This window comes from Notamacropus eugenii, chromosome 3, assembly GCF_028372415.1.
Source record: "Notamacropus eugenii isolate mMacEug1 chromosome 3, mMacEug1.pri_v2, whole genome shotgun sequence".
NCBI lineage: Eukaryota > Metazoa > Chordata > Mammalia > Diprotodontia > Macropodidae > Notamacropus > Notamacropus eugenii.
In genome coordinates, this window is record NC_092874.1 from 320,027,573 (window position 1) to 320,045,140 (window position 17,568).

The 17,568-nt window shown below is 45.6% G+C and overlaps 2 protein-coding genes and 1 long non-coding RNA gene across 5 annotated transcripts in view; 2 read left to right on the top strand and 1 right to left on the bottom strand.

Moving 5' to 3' along the window:
• Positions 1–17,568, bottom strand: part of SLC5A10 (solute carrier family 5 member 10) — a 176,147-nt gene that overhangs the window by 40,560 nt on the left and 118,019 nt on the right. The gene's annotated exons all lie outside the window — the stretch shown is intronic.
• FAM83G (family with sequence similarity 83 member G) overlaps positions 6,820–17,568 on the top strand; it is a 58,900-nt gene continuing 48,151 nt past the window's right edge. Inside the window, exons 1-2 of one of the 2 annotated variants that reach the window (XM_072596854.1) lie at positions 6,820–6,985; positions 7,292–8,070. In XM_072596854.1, coding sequence (XP_072452955.1) covers positions 7,540–8,070 — 531 coding nt within the window. In that variant the 5' untranslated portion in view covers positions 6,820–6,985; positions 7,292–7,539. The remainder of the gene's footprint in view (positions 6,986–7,291; positions 8,071–17,568) is intronic. The other variant, XM_072596855.1, reaches the window with a different exon arrangement.
• Positions 8,087–17,360, top strand: LOC140496732 (uncharacterized). Its single transcript, XR_011964380.1, has 2 exons — positions 8,087–16,889; positions 16,999–17,360. It is a non-coding gene; the product is annotated as an uncharacterized lncRNA (long non-coding RNA).

Consider the following 17,568-nt stretch of genomic DNA (forward strand, 5'->3'; position numbering starts at 1 on the left):
GAAATAGTACCAATGAGAATCCGAGGATATGGGTCTGAATCTTGCCTCTTATGCATACTACCTGTGTGACCTTGGAGAAATCACTTAACCTCTTTGGGTCTCAGTTTCCTGGTTTGTAAAATGAGAGGATTTGGTTAAACAACCTTCTTTCTCTATAGCTGTCGTCACTCACCCACAATTCAACAGATAACCCACCATAACTGACAGAGAGCCTCAAATACAGCAGGTGTTCAATACCTTTGTTATTTAGGAGAGTAACCTGTTCAAGATACCCCCATTATGTGACATAAAACTCAAAGCAAATCCTGCTAATTAGTGCATCCTCCATAGGAAAAGACAATATTTCTGACCAGCTATCAGTTTGTGGACTACTTTATCCTCCTGGTCTGTCACTCATCATATCCACCTGGCGGTATGGGAAATAAACAGGATGAGTAAAATGCTTGACCTTTTCTCCCTGACCTTCCCCAATCCTCAGTGACTAAATGAGGCAAGCAAAGGCTAGATGCTGCCTCCAGGAGCTATGCTTCCCATAGTGTGGTGGAGGGAGGTGAACCGTAGGACAGGGAGATTCCAGACAAAAGGGGCAAGATTGATGACCAAGAAAAAACAACCAGATTCATTTAAAGGGAGAGATGACTTCTAAAATCATAAAACCATAATTTTTTTTTAGAGCTAGAATCAGGACTGAAACCCAGGAGCAAAGACTTGGCTTCAGCCAAATGAGTTTGAACATTTAAAAAATGTATCAATTGGTTTTGTTAATTGTTTCTTGCTCTTTACTTTTTCTTATTAAAAAATTCTTTGTTGTGTGAGATAGCTCTCTAGGAAGAGGAAGGATACTGAGAGAAATTTAGGTGATGTAAAAAAAGATGTCAATAAAATTTATTTTAAAAAAATCAATCAGGAAGCCTGTATTGATAACAGCTGGTGGCGTAGTGAATAGAGTACTAGGCTTGGAGTGAGTTCCAATCAGGCCAGACACAAGTCACTTAACCTTTGTTTGCCTCAGTTTCCTCAACTGTAAAATTGGAATAACAATGGTATCTGCCAAAAAGGATTGTTGAGATGATCAAATATAATGATGTTTGTAAAAAAGCACTTAGCCCAGTGCTTGCCAAGTAGGTGCTTACTTGGTTGTTCCATCATGTATAACTCTTTGTGACCCCATTTGAGGTTTTCTTGCCAAAGATACTGGAGTGGTTTGCCATTTCCTTCTCCAGATCAATTTACAGATGAGGAAACTGAGGCAAACAGGGTTAAGTGACTAGCCCAGGGTTACATAGCAAGTAAGTGTCTGAGACCAGATTTGAATTTATGAACTCCAGGCCCAACACTCCATCCCTTCCCCCTGAATATTTTTCGTGGCCTAAGCCTTGGACATTGTACTACGGGGTAGACAAGAGAAGAAAAGTCAATATTTTCTGACCTCTTGGAGAGAAGAGTTTGATTTTGGATTTAGGAAACCATAATAGAGGCTGGGATGTGATTAAGGGAAACAAATTATGTGTTATAAATTATATAGACACAAATCAGCAACCACCATTCACCTTTCTTTTTTGACAGAGGAGAGGGAAGAAACTAGAAGTGGGGAGGGGGGAGGAGGAAGAGCAGGAGGAGGAGGAGGAAAAGAAAGAAAAGGGGGTGGAATATATTGAGGAAAGGAGGCAAGGAAGCTGAGTATGTGTGGCACATTGTTAGAGAAACAGTAAACAAGAGCTGAACTGTATATCACCCAGCAAGCCTTCATGTTCCAGGTGCCTGAGCTTAGCACAGTGGGTGGAGGCAGCTGATTACTGCACCTAACTGGGACACAACCAACTGCCTGGGCCGGGCTCAGTTTCATGGTGTTCACTGGGCCCAGCCCTCCCTCAGAGGGAGCAGAGTCGTTGGGCATCTGGCTTAGAATCACAGAGTCATTAAATTTTTTAATTTATTTATTCAACCAATTAAAATGTGCCTGGCACAAAACACTGCCTCCTTTATTCTTGTGCTTGGCATTTATTGCTGAACAATGGAAAAAAATACATTTTTGAACAACAATAATAAACAAATGCATGCAAACATGGAAACTCCCAGTGTCGGACCCAATGGAGGGGGAGAGGAGGAGGAGACTTGCTTGGTCCTAAGGTTAGAATAGAGAGAAGAATGGACTCTGACTAGGCAGACTAGGGCAGGTCAAGCACTAAGAGGCCAGGACGTTAAGCTGAGTCTCCTGCATTTCAGAGTGGGATAGTCTTGGTGCCTCAATTGTGAGTGCACTGATAAGCTGGAGAGTAACCAGGATGAATAAAAGCTTTGAGACCATGCCATATAAGGATCAGTTGAAAGAACTGGAAAAGACAAGACGCAGAGTGGGCATTACAGCTGTGTTCAACTAATTGAAGGCCTGAGAGTTGAAAAAGGGATTAGATTTGTTTGTTCTGGCTTCTGAGGACAGAACCAGAGGCAATAGGGAAAAGTTGCAAATGAGCAAATTTAGGCTTGGTGTCAGGAAAACCTTCCTAACAATTACAAACGCCCAAAAGTGGAAGGAACTACCTGGAGACATGATGGGTTCCCTGTCACTGGAGGTCTTCAGTGACCTGAATAGCCACTTTTCAAGTGTGTTAGAACAGCAATTCCTCCTTGATAGGAGCTGGACCAAATGGGCTACCCTTGATCTTGACCAGATCACATGACCTAACCCTATCCATTTCATTTCCCCCTACCTGAATGACCCAGATACTTAGGTTCATAAATGATCATGTATTTAGAACAAGAAGGGGCAGTGGAGGTCATCTATTGCAAATCCCTAATTTTGTAGTGAGGAAACCAAGGCCCAGAGTGGTCAAATGACTTGCCCAAGGTCACACAGAGCTAGGATTTGAACTTGGATGTTTCTTCTGTATGACTTCTAAGGTCCCTGGTCCTAATCCCATTTGTGAGCAAGTTTCACTTCAGGGTAAAAGAAGTTTTGATACTCAAACATGGAAACTCTAGTAACATAGCTAGAGAATGACCCTAAAATATAGCTACTACATATGGCAAAGGCACATGGTCTTGTGTGCTGATATTAGAAACAGCACCCCCACACCTTACCCCACCAGCTGCCATCTTCAAACCTAATTTTGTTGTTTAGTTGTTTCAGTCATTTTGTGACTGACTCTTTGTGACCCCCTTTTGGGATTTTCTTGGCAGAGATATTGGAATGGTTTGCTATTTCCTTCTCCAACTCATTTTGCAGATGAGGAAACTGAGGAAGACAGTGTTAATGACTTGCCCAGGGTCAAACACAGCTAGTAAGGCCATATTTGAACTCAGGTCTACCTGGTTCCAGGTTCAGTACTCTATCCACTGTCCCACCTAGTTGCCCAAAACCAATCTGAATCACATATTTGGAGTTGGAAGGAACTTTTGAGATCATCTAGTCCTTGGATGTGGAACCTGCGGCCTCAATGCCACATATGGCCTTCTAGGTCCTCAAGTGTGGCCCTTTGAATGAATCCAAACTTTACAGAACAAAGTCTTTTATTAATGGGATTTGTTCTGCAAAACTTGGACTCAATCAAAAGGCCACACCTGAGAACCTAGAAGACCACCTGTTGCCTCAAGGCCAAAGGTTCCCCACCCCTGAATTCTAGTCTAACTCTCGAATTATACAGATAAGGAAACTGAGGCACAGCAAGGTGAAATAACTCATCTACGAACACAGAGCTAGGATTTGAAACCAGGCTTTTTGATTCCAATACCAAATTTTAATTTCTAATATTCCCTTTTGATGCTTCCAGAAGGGAAGACTGAATACAAAAGACTCATAACATTTTAGAGCTAGACAGGATTACAACATTTAGAACTGAAAAAGGACCTTTGAGATCAAATTCAAATCTCTATGCTTACAGATTAGGTATTTGCTTAGAGAGAAGAAGAGACTGTTTAAGATTGATAGTCATTTATTGGCATTGTAGGGAGAAGATCCCAAGTCTTTTGAGTCCCAGAATCTCTGTCCAGAGCACTGCTCATTTCAGGCAGTACATCAGTCAGTCTATAACGATTTATTAACCATCTGCTATATGCTAGGCATTGTGCTTAGCACTGGGGATACAAAGAAAGGCGAAAGACAGTCCCTGATCTCAAGGAGCTCACAAACAGGAGAGATACCAAGCAAACAAATATTTGCAGACAAGAAAAGTACAGGATAAATTAGATGTAATCAATAGAGGGAAGGAACTAGAATTAACAGGGATCCGGAAAGGCTTTCTATAGAAGGTGGGGTTCTAGCTGGGACTTATAGGAAACCAAGGAACAGGGGATAAGCCCTACTTTTCCTTTCCTGCTCCCTTTTTCATTATATTCCTCACTTTCTGCTCCTTCTTCCATGTTGGTGCAGATTCCTGGGAAGGTGGTAGTGGGAAGCACATATGTATAAAGAGAAAAGATTCCATTTCCTTCAAGTGATATCTGCTACTGCCCAAACTCATTCTGCCTTCTATTTAGCGTCACACTCCCTAAATGGGTGATCAGGCATAATCCCAGGGTTTTTCACTTTTCAGGGTTAGGAAAGAAAACAGCAAAGTCATTGGTTAGTCAATCGTTCAACTCTAGGGAGTATTATCAACCCTATTCTCCCTTACCCATCCACCTATCCCTAAGATTACTAAGCAAATAACTAGAATCACAGTGTTAAATCACTGAAGTCTGACCTAAGACAACATCAAATTGCCCTCCTGGCTCCCTCCTCTTTACAGGTTCAGAAACTGAGTCCCAGAGAGGCAACACTTTTTAACCAAGTTCACACATCAGATAGTGGCAAAACTGGAGTGAACATCCAGGGCTCCTAGACTCCTAGTCCAGTACTTTTTTTCACTACAACATACTGCTTATTCACCAAACTTCTAAACCCATCAGCAATTCACTTCATAAGTCTCTGGGTCTGGCTCCATGTCAGGAGAAGCTAGGAGGAGGTAACATGAGTCCCTGCCCTCTTGAAGCTCATCACATGTAGTTCAATGTCTCCTTCCAAACTAGCTTTGTCATTAGGCTGAGGAGGGACAGCCCAGAAAGCAAGTCCATTTTTTAATGGGCTTTTCTAAGACTCTGGTCAATTAAACCCCTCCCTGCCCAGGCAGCTGTTTAAAGGAGGCTCTAGCCATCAGATGTGGCAGCTGCACCACCCCATAATCCAGAGCCCCCAAGCTCCAGAGACGCCAAGGCCTCTGTCCAGGTAGCTGAGCTTGCTCTGGAGCTGAGGTAAGCCTGTCCTTAGGGGACCCACCCTGAGGATCTGTTCCCCTTAAAGTGATGGCCTTCAGAGGCCTCCACCAGGGGATCTAGCTTCCCTTGTGTAAAGTATGTTAGAATAGCAACGGTGAGGGGAATCTGAAGCATCTCAGGATTGGGGAACTGATCCTACTGTTTAGTCTTCTTTTCAGTCATGTCTGATTCTTTTGGGGTTTTCTAGGAAAAGATACTGAAGTAGTTTGCCATTCCCTACTCCAACTCATTTTACAGAACAGGGTTAAGTGATTCACCCAGGGTCACACAGCTAAGAAGTGCCTGAAACTGGATTTGAACTCAGGTCCACCACTTGTTTCCATTTCACTACCTAGCTGCCCCAACTGATCCAGTAGCAGCATCTAGAGTTGTTAAATCATAAAACTTCAGAGCTGGAAGGGTTCTTAAGCATCATTCACTCCAATAATCCAATCTCCATTCTACAAATAAAGAAACTGAGGTGGATGAAAGTGGTCTTCTCAAAACACAGTGAGCCAAGCTCAGAACCAGGTTTCCCAACTTGAAAGCCATTGCTCTTTCAACGACACCACTTTTAACTGCCAAAGAGAAATAGCACCACAGACCTACAGCTGGAAGGGATTGTAGAGATTATTTAGACCACCCCTCTTCACTTTACAGATAAAAAAACAGGGCCAGAGAGGTGAAACGATTTGCCTAGAGTCATCCAGATGGCAAGCAGCAGAGAAAGAACCTGATCTTCTAAGAGGAAGGTGTCTTTTTTCTTGGCTGCACACCTGGGGAGGTGGCTAACACCCCCATCACTGGGAATTAATGAAAACCGTACAATCAACCTCTATGGAGGCCCTGCCTCTGATCCTATGCTAGGTCCTGTGGGAATGCCAAGACTGGAGGCCCTCAAGAAGTTTACAGTCCGGGGAAAATAACACAAGCCAATGCAGCTGTGGAGTAGTGGGGAGTCCTGGAGGGAGACTTGGGAGGACTGAGGTCTAATCTTGGTTCTGTTTGCTACTGCCAAGCTGTGTAACTTTGGCTGTCACCTCCTCTCTCTCTGGGTCTCGGTCTCCTTAGCTATAAAATGCCGGGCTTTGGAATTTTCAAACGAGGAAACTGAGGCCCGGAGTGGTTCATCTGCAAACTCCTCTCAACGTCTAAGATAAATGAATCCCCAGGAGGTCCTGGGGTCTGTAAGCAAGCCTGTTCAGCGTGGGGCAGAGGTGAAGCGAAGTGGGCTGGCTGGTCCTGGGCTGGGAGGCCTTGCAGGAGGAGCTGGGACCCGCCAGACTCCCAGCAGCCGCATCAGGCTCCCTCTCCAAGGTATGGGGGGGGGGGGCTGGGGGAGGAGACAGAGGAGGGGGTTAAGGATGGGTGCCGGGAGGGAGGAGCAGGGCCGGGAGTGGGGAGGTGTTAGGGGACTAATCCCCGCGGCGTTCGGGAATGGGGGGCTCGGCTTCTCCCCTCCGCCCCTCGGATCGCAGACGCGGCGGGAGACACCGCGGGTGACTCAGCTTCCTGGGTCCGACTGGGGCAGGCTCCAGAGGCACCTGAGAGCCCAGAGGGCGGGGCCACGGTGCACGTGACCGCCCCTCCCCCCCGCAGGTGGGGCCGGGCGGGGCCGTGACTCAAGCGGCTCCTGGCGGCTTCCGACCCGTCGCCTCCCGCCTGTCATTCGCTCCGCTTTCCCTGGACGGCCAGCGCTGCGTGCCCTTCGCCGGCGCGGCCTCTTGGACCCAGGCTGCCGGGGAGAGCCGGGGTAAGAAGGAAACCCCCACCTGCCCGGCCTCCTAGCTGCCCACCCAAAGGCTCCATCTGCCCCCTCTGCCGCGGACCGGCCGGCGCTTGGCCGTGCTTGGAGATCCGGGCTGGCTGTGCTGGCCCCTGGGAGCACCGTGGGGGGTTTTCTGGGGGTTGGGGGAAGGGACGAGAGACCAGGCCGGAGGAAGGGGAACACCAGGTCCGGCCCCCCACCTAGAAGCCCCCTCAGACTTCCAGCCCGTCCAGCCCGGACTGCCCTTTCTGCAAGCCCTTATTCATACTCTCCGTCTCTTTCCCCAAACAGGTTCCCTATGGGCAGAATGCAGGTGAAGCCTGTGCGTGCCAACCACTACCCGTCCTACTGGGCCATCGCTGGGGGGTCAGGCATCTGAGCTCCGGATCCGAGGAGCAAGAAGGAAGGGGGGGGAGAGAAGAACACCTTTGGCCTCCGGGAAGCCCCCTCCTAACCCCTAGTTTAACTCTGCTCCAGCTCCCGCCACCCTTTCCTCCTTCAGGCCTGACTTGACCAGTGTATGTACCCCTGGCACAGCCATGGCGTACTCCCAGGTGCAGTGCCTGGACGACAGCCATGTGAACTGGCGTTCTAGCGAATCGAAACCTGAATTCTTCTATAGTGAGGGGCAGAGGTTGGCCCTGGAGGCCCTGGTGGCCAGGGGCCCCGAGGCCTTCTACGAAGTTCTCAAGAAGGAGAATATCCGGGACTTCTTGTCCGAGTTGGAGCTCAAGAAGATCCTGGAGACAATTGAGGTCTATGACCCAGGGTCTGAGGACCCCCGGGAACACAGAGGCCTCTGTGAGGGCTCTGGGCCCGATGATAAGGAAGAGAATGGAGAGGGAGGTGGTGATGCTGATGCTGATGCTGATGCTGATGCTGACCTGGTCCCTTCCTTGGAATACTGGCCACAGAAGTCAGACCGCTCTATCCCGCAGCTGGACCTTGGTTGGCCCGATACCATTGCCTACCGTGGGGTGACCCGTGCCAGTGTGTACATGCAACCTCCCATCGATGGACAAGCTCACATCAAGGAGGTGGTCCGGAAGATGATCAACCAGGCACAGAAGGTGAAAAGGGATGGGGAATCCTGAGGGTGAGGGAAGGGGAATAAGGGCTAACATGTATATGGAGCTTTAAGACTTGCAAAGAGCTTTACAGATATCTCATGTGATCCTCAAAAAAACCCTGGGAGCTAGATGCTATTAGTACCCCATTTTACAGGTGAGGAAAGTGAGGCAGACAGCAGTAAAGTGATTTGTCCAGGGTCACACAGATATTTGAGGCCAAATTCGAACTGGGCTTCCTAATTCCTGTCCCTGGATTTTGCCACCTAACTGCCTTTCAGGAAAGATAGGATTCCTGGATTTTCTTGCACAGTTCACTATATGTCATTGACAGAAATGTTTCCTTAGAGGTCAGGAGACAGCAGGCTTCAGTTTCAGGGCACTGAGGGGGAGAAGAGACAATGATCTTCAAAACTGAGGGAATGCTTGTTAGACAAGAATGAGAGAGAATCTCTTATCTTTGAACTGACTACTTTCACCTCCTACCTACTCCCCTTTTGCATTAAGATGCCAGGGATGCCTTTTCAAATATCTTTGTTAATTCATATCAGCTTTCTCTTCCTTTCTAAAAAGCCTTCCTGAGAAAATTCGGTAGCTGAACAGATTTTACCTTTAGGCAATGGCACAGTGTGTGTCTGTGTGTTCCTCTATGACATAGTGAATAGTAAGAAAGCTCCTGCCTACGCAGATGAGTATTTGATGAAACCAGGGTGGGTGTGGGCATGACTCAGATCACAGTAAGGTCTGAATCTAGGATTTGGGACCAGAAATTCTCCTAGGGTGTCCATAAACATGTGATTTAGACTCTAGAGGGCAGCTGGAAAATAGACAAACTCATCCCAACTGTGACTAAGATGAACACTGTAGTCTGAGAAAAACAGTGTATTGGGCTAAGGGATTGGGTCTAGGTTTAAGTCCACACTTTGCCTTGGTAGTGCTGGGTGATCTGAGGAAGTCACTTGACTTCTCTGGTCCTCTGTTTCTGCTTGGGTAAATTTTAGGATACAGAGTAAATTTATAGTCTGCTTCTGGAGCCAGGGGATTTGATGCTGACTTGGCATGGGCAGGCCAACATTTCATTACTGAGTTGAGGACTGGACAAAGGTAGCAAGTTGCTGAGTAGGAAGAGTCAGAGACTTCAGCAAAGGATATTTAGGCTGAATCTTTGTAGAAGCTGAGAGTTGAAAGGAACCTGAAAGATAATTTGGCTCCACCTCTGCAAGTAAGGAGGTGGAACATGATACAGACTCAGCTTCCCTTCATTTTAGTTATACTCTCCAGTTCAAAACACAAACTCCTTCAACTGAGATCTGAGATTTGTTTTTTTTTTTTAGCCTTACAGAGCATATTGAGTAGCTTTCAAACCCTGCCTGCACTTTAATTCTCTGTGTGTATGTACGTATGTATGTATGTATGCATGCATGTGTGTGCGTGTGTGCATGTGCACACACAAACAAGCTATTAAATAGGACTTTCCACTTAAAAGAGGTCTTGCTTCAGCCTTGTTTGGCTGTAAATGAGCTGCTATTTTGGTCACATTTACACTTTGAATAATAGGAAGGAGAGCTCCCAGAGCCCTTCAGGATCACTCAGTCCACTCCCTTTATTTTCACAGATGAGCAAACTGAGGTTCCCAGAAGGTTACTCAAGTACTAAGTGGAAAAATGGAGATTTGAACCCAGATTTCCTGATTGCAAATCCAATACTCTTTCTCTCTGCCTTCTGGTGCTTTTTAGAGATTGGGGTCATCCTAAGCATAGAACTCCATTGCCTTTAGGTTGAATTCACTAACAGACCATCTTGGGGCCAAGGGCCTGATGAGTTTACTCAGGGGTGAAGGTTGGTATGTTTTTGGTTTGAGTATTGGGGGTAGAGGGATACAAAGCCAAATCTGTTGCGTTGACACCTTTCTGCTTGACTGAGAGTGAGACTGGGAACAATCTCTGGAAAAGCCTAGACACTGAGGAGAAGCCAGCAGATGAGAAAAGGATGCCCTGCCTCATGTTCTGTGTCTGCTGTGGCCCAGGCTTTTCCCTTCTCTGTCTTTTGAACTGGGAGAAAGGAAGAGGGAATCTGGCATATAGAAGCTGGAGGAATTAATTTGACTCATCTCCTCTACCATTGAAGGGGAGCCTAAGTGTCCAGAGGCTTCTCTCAGCAAAACCTAATTTTCATCTTTTGTTCCAGTCTCTTCTCCTTGGAGCACCATAGATACTGGCCTGGTTTTGTCCTCTTCTCCTTGTGAGTACTGAAGGGCCTTTCTCCTCCCTCTCCTCCCTCCAATAATGAGTGGTAAAATGTCCCCCAAAATAAGTAGCGCAAGGAAGAAATGGGAGATTGTCTCTCTTGGAATTCTGAACTGGGGAGAAGGAGAGGGAAGTATTGTTGTCTTAGGTCCTAGGCAGAGGAGAAAGAGCATGCCAATATGAGCTCTAAGAAACCTTCTAATTCCATTATTCTGTGAACTCTTCTGAGAGCCTCAGAGCCTAGATGTTCACTGTTATTTTTAGCTCTGCCTCAAGATAGGAAAGCCAGATCTAGAGGAAACTCTGGGCTGGAAAAGTGGAAGGTATTGGAGCAGGGACTGCTAGTTCCTATTCTGGTTTGTGACCCATTGGATGGTCATTTGAAACTGGAAGAAACCCTAAAAGTCATCTAGTCCAACCCCCACCTACCCCCACCCCCAATTTACAGATAAGGAAACTGAGACCCAGAAAGGTGAACTGACTTGCCTAACATCTCCTAGGTAGTAAGCAGAGCTCACTGAACTATGGTGCTTCCCTGCTCGGGTATTGCTCAGATTAAAAATGACCAGCATTAATTTTCTACCAGGTCTAGTAACCAAGGGGGCAATCTGACCTGGAAATTCCACACCTGCATCCTGTGAAAGGACAGCTTAGGAACCCAGGGGCCTCTTCTTTCAGCTAGCAGTGATTCAGTGGCCAGGAAAGCAACAAGACTGCATAAAGCCAAGCTGCAAACAGCCCTTTGGGAACTGAATTCACAGAGTCCTAATCTCTCCCAGACAGACAGACACATGAGTGATGGAGCCAGATAGAGGAAGCCTGAGGCCCTGTGGGAGGCCACCTTTGGTAGCAACTTTCCAGGTGACAACTTATTTCTATTCTATCCCACTGACCAGAGTAGTTGTAGCCTGGATGGCACCAATACTAGGCTCCAGAGAGGTGACAGGTATCTAGCTTTTGTGTGGGTACAGCAGGGGACAAAGATTGGAATTGTCTCTAGACATAGAGGGTAGTACATTCAGGTGTCTGTTGGCAAAGGATATGAGACTCTATGGTAAAGGAAAGCTCCATTGCCCAGTGATGTGGCTGAGAAAAGATGTGTTCACAATGGCACCCTGCTCATTTTCAAGTCTAGTAGGCTCTTGTCAACTTCAAAATGATCAGCAAGGAGTGTGGTCTGATATTTGGGGAATCCAATCCTTTTCAAACCAAGGGATAAACCACTTATGTTGTCCTGTCCTCCCTTCTCCTAGGAGCCTCTTTCAAGCATCTTGCCTTCAAGCTAGGAGGGCTGGTCCCATGTTTGGTGATTGTCAGTGGAAAGGTGCTGCAAAGGTCCACAGACGCTAATGAATGCTGACAGGGTACATTCCCATGGGGCTCTGGGTATTTGCCCGAACCCTAAAGCTGACATCCTACCTCCTGATTTGCTCTCTGGTTCTTATCTCTTCCCCTTAGCTTAGTTTCCATCATCTGAATCATCAGGTCCTGGCCTCATTCTCCTCCCCACACCCAGTATTCCCCTAATTATCAGAAGAGGCTGGGGTGCTGGGTACATCTGAACTAAAAAGTTCCCCTCATAATGTTCTGGATCCCAATACAGTATTGGGGCTAGTAGTGTGAGCGTGTGTGTGTGTGTGTGTGTGTGTGTGTGTGTGTGTGTTTTTCAGGGTTCCGATGTCTCTTTGCCTTACCCAACCTTGCTAACTCAAGTGAGTTAGTCTCAAGTGAGTTAGTCCCTGAGTGTCTATGTCTAGGTGAGCTGCCGATGCTTGACAGTGAGGGATGGGGGGATGACTCATGCCTCTGAATAGCGCCAGTATGGCCCGATACTTCTTAACCCTGTCAGCAGTAGAGCTAACACATTCCTCCTTAGGCCCTCTTTCCCCTTCCCTCCCCCCTCTCCATCCAGTCATTCTAGGAATAGGGATGTGATGTAACTGAGACTCATTCTTAACCCTAACAAGGTGGAGGAAAAGTATACTCCACTAGGAACTGCCATAGAATCCCTTCCCACCAAGAAGGCCAGTAGCTAGCTAAAGAGAATGATTCTTGGTTTTTTGAGAGAGCAGAGGGCCGAGAATCAGGAAACATGAATTTCTGGCACTAATTGTGACTGTGGACAAGTCACTTCATCTCTCTGGGCTTCAATGTCCTCTGGAAATTCAAGGGGTTGGATTAGATGCTCTCTAAAGTACTTTCTAGTTCTAACATTTTTTGATTTATCCCTAGTGAGAGAAGCAATGGATGTTTTGAATATTTAGGAGACTCTGGATTTTTGTGTCTACCCAGGGTTGGAATGGGGGTGGAGGCATAGGGCTATAGCCATTTCTTCTGGGTTAAGGCTATCAGTACTTGATTCTAAGGTGTTTGGTCTTTGCTTTTCACTCTCTTGTCCTCCCGCAGTCTCTCCTCATCCCCCCACTACCCTCACCCCACCTTTCCTCCAGGAACCTGTGATTATGAAACCATGATTTATCAGGGAAAAACCTGTTGGATTTTTACCTACAGCAGCTGGAAATTCCAGCAGCATTCTGGGTGACATCCCCATGCTATGTGGCATGTTGTTTCATGTTGGAAGACAACAGAGCCTTGCTCAGAGGCTCCAGCTTCCTCAGAGCCTCAGAAAAATGTGGGTGCATGGCTATCGGGGCTTTGCAAATGAAGCTCACCGACAGGGATGACAGCTGCAATGGCTAGGGATGGGGTATACACCAAGCTCAGAGAGCTGAAAGCAGAAGAATAAAGTCAGGCTATACATCCCTTAACAAAGATTTACCTTGTGGAGAAAGATACAAATGGAGAGAACATACCCTGCCCTTTAGGAACTTAGCTATATTGGGGGAAGATCAGATATATGTGAGCTTCCATTGATCTACTCAGAGGAAGGTTCCCTAGCAATATTCATTATTATTCCATCCACCAAATTTCTTAGAGTTTCTTCCATCATAGACCTGTAGGCTGAATTATCCTCAATCTAGCACACCAGCCAACCAGCACCTACAGGCATAGCCCAACATAATATCGTCCCAATCAATGCCGTTTCCCAATATCTTCATTCATACATGGTAACTAAAGTGGTAAACGGTTATTGGGCTTATCACTCAAACAGTAGAGATAGAAGTCCAATTTTCCCCAACCCGTAACCTAACACAAACTCATAATATTGTTTCCATGCAGCTTACTGATCTTGTCACTGTGTTTCACTTGACGTTGTTAGTGATGTTTGCTAGAAGGTATGCCCTTTTTTTATTGAGCTCTTATTCTGTGCCAAGCATTTTTCCCTTCTGTTACCTTCAGAGGATAACAAAAGAAATAGCTCCCTGCCCTTAGGAAGCTCACAGGAAGAACAGGAAGAAATCAGAGCAGATAAGATCCATACAGATTTCTAGAGTCATTCTCCATTTAACACCCTCACAGGAAGGCTCCCTGATAATATCCATTTCATCAATCAAGTTTCTGCTTCATAAAACTGTAAGATATATTAGCCTCCATCCAGCCCACTGATCATCTGATTTAAATGGTCTCAACTAATGGCATTGGGGCAATATATGATAACAGTGTTGAGTAGAGTGGCACAGATTGAAGAAGTTGTTGGAGGTGGAAAGGCTCTACTAGTTATTGGAGGTGGAATCAGAGGAGCTGAATTTGAATCCTAGCTCAGAGGCCTTGGACCAATTACAGGAGCCTGTTTTATCATCTGTAAAATAAAAGGGTAGGACTAATCTTTAAGATTTATGTCCTGTTTACAGTCTTCTGATATTGCCGTGTGACTTTAGATATGGAAGAGATAGCTCTGTCTTAGGTTGATGAAGGAGGTTAGACTTCAGGCTTTTCAGATGAGGAGGAGAAGGGTAAGCAAAGGTTCTGAGTCAGAAATGCAGATAGAAACGTGCTGTTCTGCCCATTTCCCCTTGTCTTGCCTGGCTTTCCAGAGGATTTCCCACTCTGCCCCAAAATAGGCTCTGAAATCTTCAAATCTCTCCCTTCTCCACCCCATGGCAACTAGCTCCCTTTCCCCAACCTTGTGGAGGAGGGTCTTGGCTTCTCTTTAAGAGCATGACCTCAGAGGCTCTTACAAAGCAGCCTCATGGTGGCTTTCATTGTGTGGTTGCTCAATCAAAGTGAGTGTGCATGTGCCACCACAAAAGCCTGGGACTAGTCTTTCATTTGAGGACAGTCAATTTAGTTTAATAAGGCTTCCCCTCCCAAAAAGGATCAACTAATCAAAAACAATTGGCCTGGGATTATAGATGAGTATTTATTGGCAAGCCTCAACAGATCACTAAGCTTCCTGTCCTGGGGGTGTTTTTCATGACTGAAGCAGAGCTGAGGTCTGTGGTCCTTTGACACTGGCTGTCACCAGGGTGCCTGCTGTTACTTAGGGACATAGGGTACCTGCATTGTGGTACAGTGGAAAAAATCCTGAATTTGGCATCAGAAAGTAGTTCAAATCCCACATCTTTCGCTTACTGCCTGTATGACCTCTGGGCCTCAGTTTCCTTACCTGTAAAATTCGAGTTGGATCAGGCTTCTAAGAAGCCCTCCAGCTCCAAACTTATGACCTGGAGTGAAAACTGTTAGCCAGAGGTCTGATGATTTCATTCTTGGAGTGAGTTGCTTCCTGGTCCTGATACTCCCCAAGAGAGCATTGCAAGATGTCTGTAGCCAGCTGTCTGTAGAAAGAACAAGTCCTGCACCCCCAGGATTTTGGGGGATAGTGGTGGGGGTCCTATGCTGTAATTTTTAGCACTTTAGTGCTTCCTGTTTATAAGCTCCCTTATTGATGCAGAAGGCCAAATCTACTGTAATTCCTAGTCTTAGATAGTAACCTGGAACATTGAAAGTTTAAGTGACTTACTCATGGTCACATGAGCTCTTGTATGTTGGAAGCAAAATTTACCTCCTTCCTCCCCCACCCCAGATCTTCCTGACTCCAAAGCTAGCTCTTTCAACTTTTCTCTCCCTAAGACTCTTAAAATGAAGAAGAATGGAACTCATTTGATCAACTCTTTTTCAACCTAAGATTGGTGCCAGTGTGTCAGCCTCTCCGATCAGGTATTGGGATGGGGTGGAGCAGAGAAACTGTGCCCCAGTAGGAACTGCTAGGTGGGAAGCAACCAGGAGAAGAGGCACACAACTCAAGAGGATGATTACCTGATCTTTTGTACACAGGGCCACAAGAAATGCTTGATGCAAACCTCTCTTGGGAGGCTTTCCTCTACTTCCAGCCACCTTTCCAAGTTGACTCAATAAAGATAGATATGGAAAAGCAGGAAATGTAGATTGTGGGGCTCCCCCCAGGATCAGCCTGTGCCTTCCTAAGTAAGCTAGTGATATTTCTACCTTCTTCATGGTCCCTGTTCTAATTACATAGGATCTTAAAAATTAAGGTTTTGGTTGATAATAACTAAAAATGCTAGGCATTCTGGGGAATCTGTATTTTGAGAGGAGAAACCTGAAAAACCTGAAAGCCTTAGGATTCTTGAATCTTAGAGGTCATTTAGGAGGCTACTAGATGGCTCCATGGATAGAGTGCTGGGCCTGGTGTCTTGAAGATATGAATTCAAATCCTTCCTCAGACATTTGTTAGCTATGTGAATCTGGGGAAAGTCACTTAATATCTGTTTGCCTTAATCCACTGGAAAAGGAAATGGCAAACCACTCCAGCATCTTTGCCAAGAAAACTCCATGGACTGTATTGGCATGCTATGGTCCATGGGGTCATAAAGAATCAGACACAAGTGAACAGCAAGAGGTCATTTAGTCCATGTTTCCATAACACATATGGAACCCTTCTAAGACAATGCTAATGGGTAGTTTGTCCAACCTCAGCTTTAAAGCACAGTGTGTTGAGTTTACTGTGTCTTGAAACAACTTATCCTATCCTGAGGCAGCTGTCTAAATTGTTACACTTCTCCCTTATATGAAATGAAATATGCTTCCTTATAACTCAGTCACATTAGTCCCAATCCTAGCCTCTCCATCCATATAGAACAAACTTGCTCCTCATTTGAAGACAGTTATTAAGCCCCCTGGCTCCTCCAAGTCTTCTCTTCTCCAGGTTAGAAAGCCTTCCAAAACTTACTCCTCAAGGTGATGGTACAATTTCAGGTTGCTGTGTCTAGCAGAAAAAAAGAGATTTGGGATGCAAGAAGCCCTGCCTAGTCTGCCTCAGGTCACATCATATAAAGACTTAGCCAGTCTTAGTGTACTACTTAGCCTTGTTCTCTGTTTTTCTATTCCCTAACCTAGAATCAAACATTTTGAGCTAGAAGAGACCTTAGAATTCTTCGAGTCTAACTCCTTTATTTTATAGATGAAGAAAAGTGAGACCCATGGAGAACTTTTTTGCCCAGATCACAAAGTTAGAAGAGCTGTAACTTGAACTCAGGCTCTCTGCTTCTTAAAGCCATTGCTCTGTCCACTACACCATGCTGCCTTTTTCAACTTCCTGTCTTTGAGAATGGATTTCCCTTCTGTATTCTGGAATACGTGCTCTTAAGAGTTGCCCTCAGAACGCTCCTTCTCCAGTTAAATAGAAGTTGAGAGGCAGGCTACACCTCTCCCACTGAGGTAATGAGAGGGTTTCAGGGGTGGGGTTTGGTCTGTGGTATAGGTGAGGGAGGGCCAGATAGAGGATCCCATTCAAGGCAATTATTTACAAGTTAATTTCCTGTTTCAGCCATTAGCTGGAAGAAAGGCCTTTGGATTTCTGGCATCAACTTGGATAACCACTCTTTCTTGGGAAGCAGGAAGTCTCTTAGTTATCTCTAGCCAAAAGAAGAATTGACATCAGAGGAGAATAGCTTATGTGTCACTGGAATTCTTCAAGCAGGAAACTGAATGACCACTTCATAGGGAAGTTAGAGGGGGAATTCCTACTCTGGGACAGACTGACTTACATGACTTTCGGGCTTCTAGCCTACTCTGAGATTCTGTGAGACCCACACATAGACAGTGGAGTCAAGAAATTGGAATTTTGTGCCTAGTAGGTTGTAAACACTTAATAAATGTTGGTTGATTGACGGCCAGCTGGACAAGTTACCTAATCTCTCAGCTTCAATTTCTTTACTGTGAAAGACACATAATAAATTTATACTGGATTGTTATGAAAAACGTGCTTTGTAAAACTTAGAGGTACATAAATGTGAGTGATTATGATTTATTATTACTGTAACTTCATGCTCATCATATCATTTAATTCCAGTGTAAATTGAACTGCAACCTGTTTCAGGGCAGGGTGGGGTAGAAA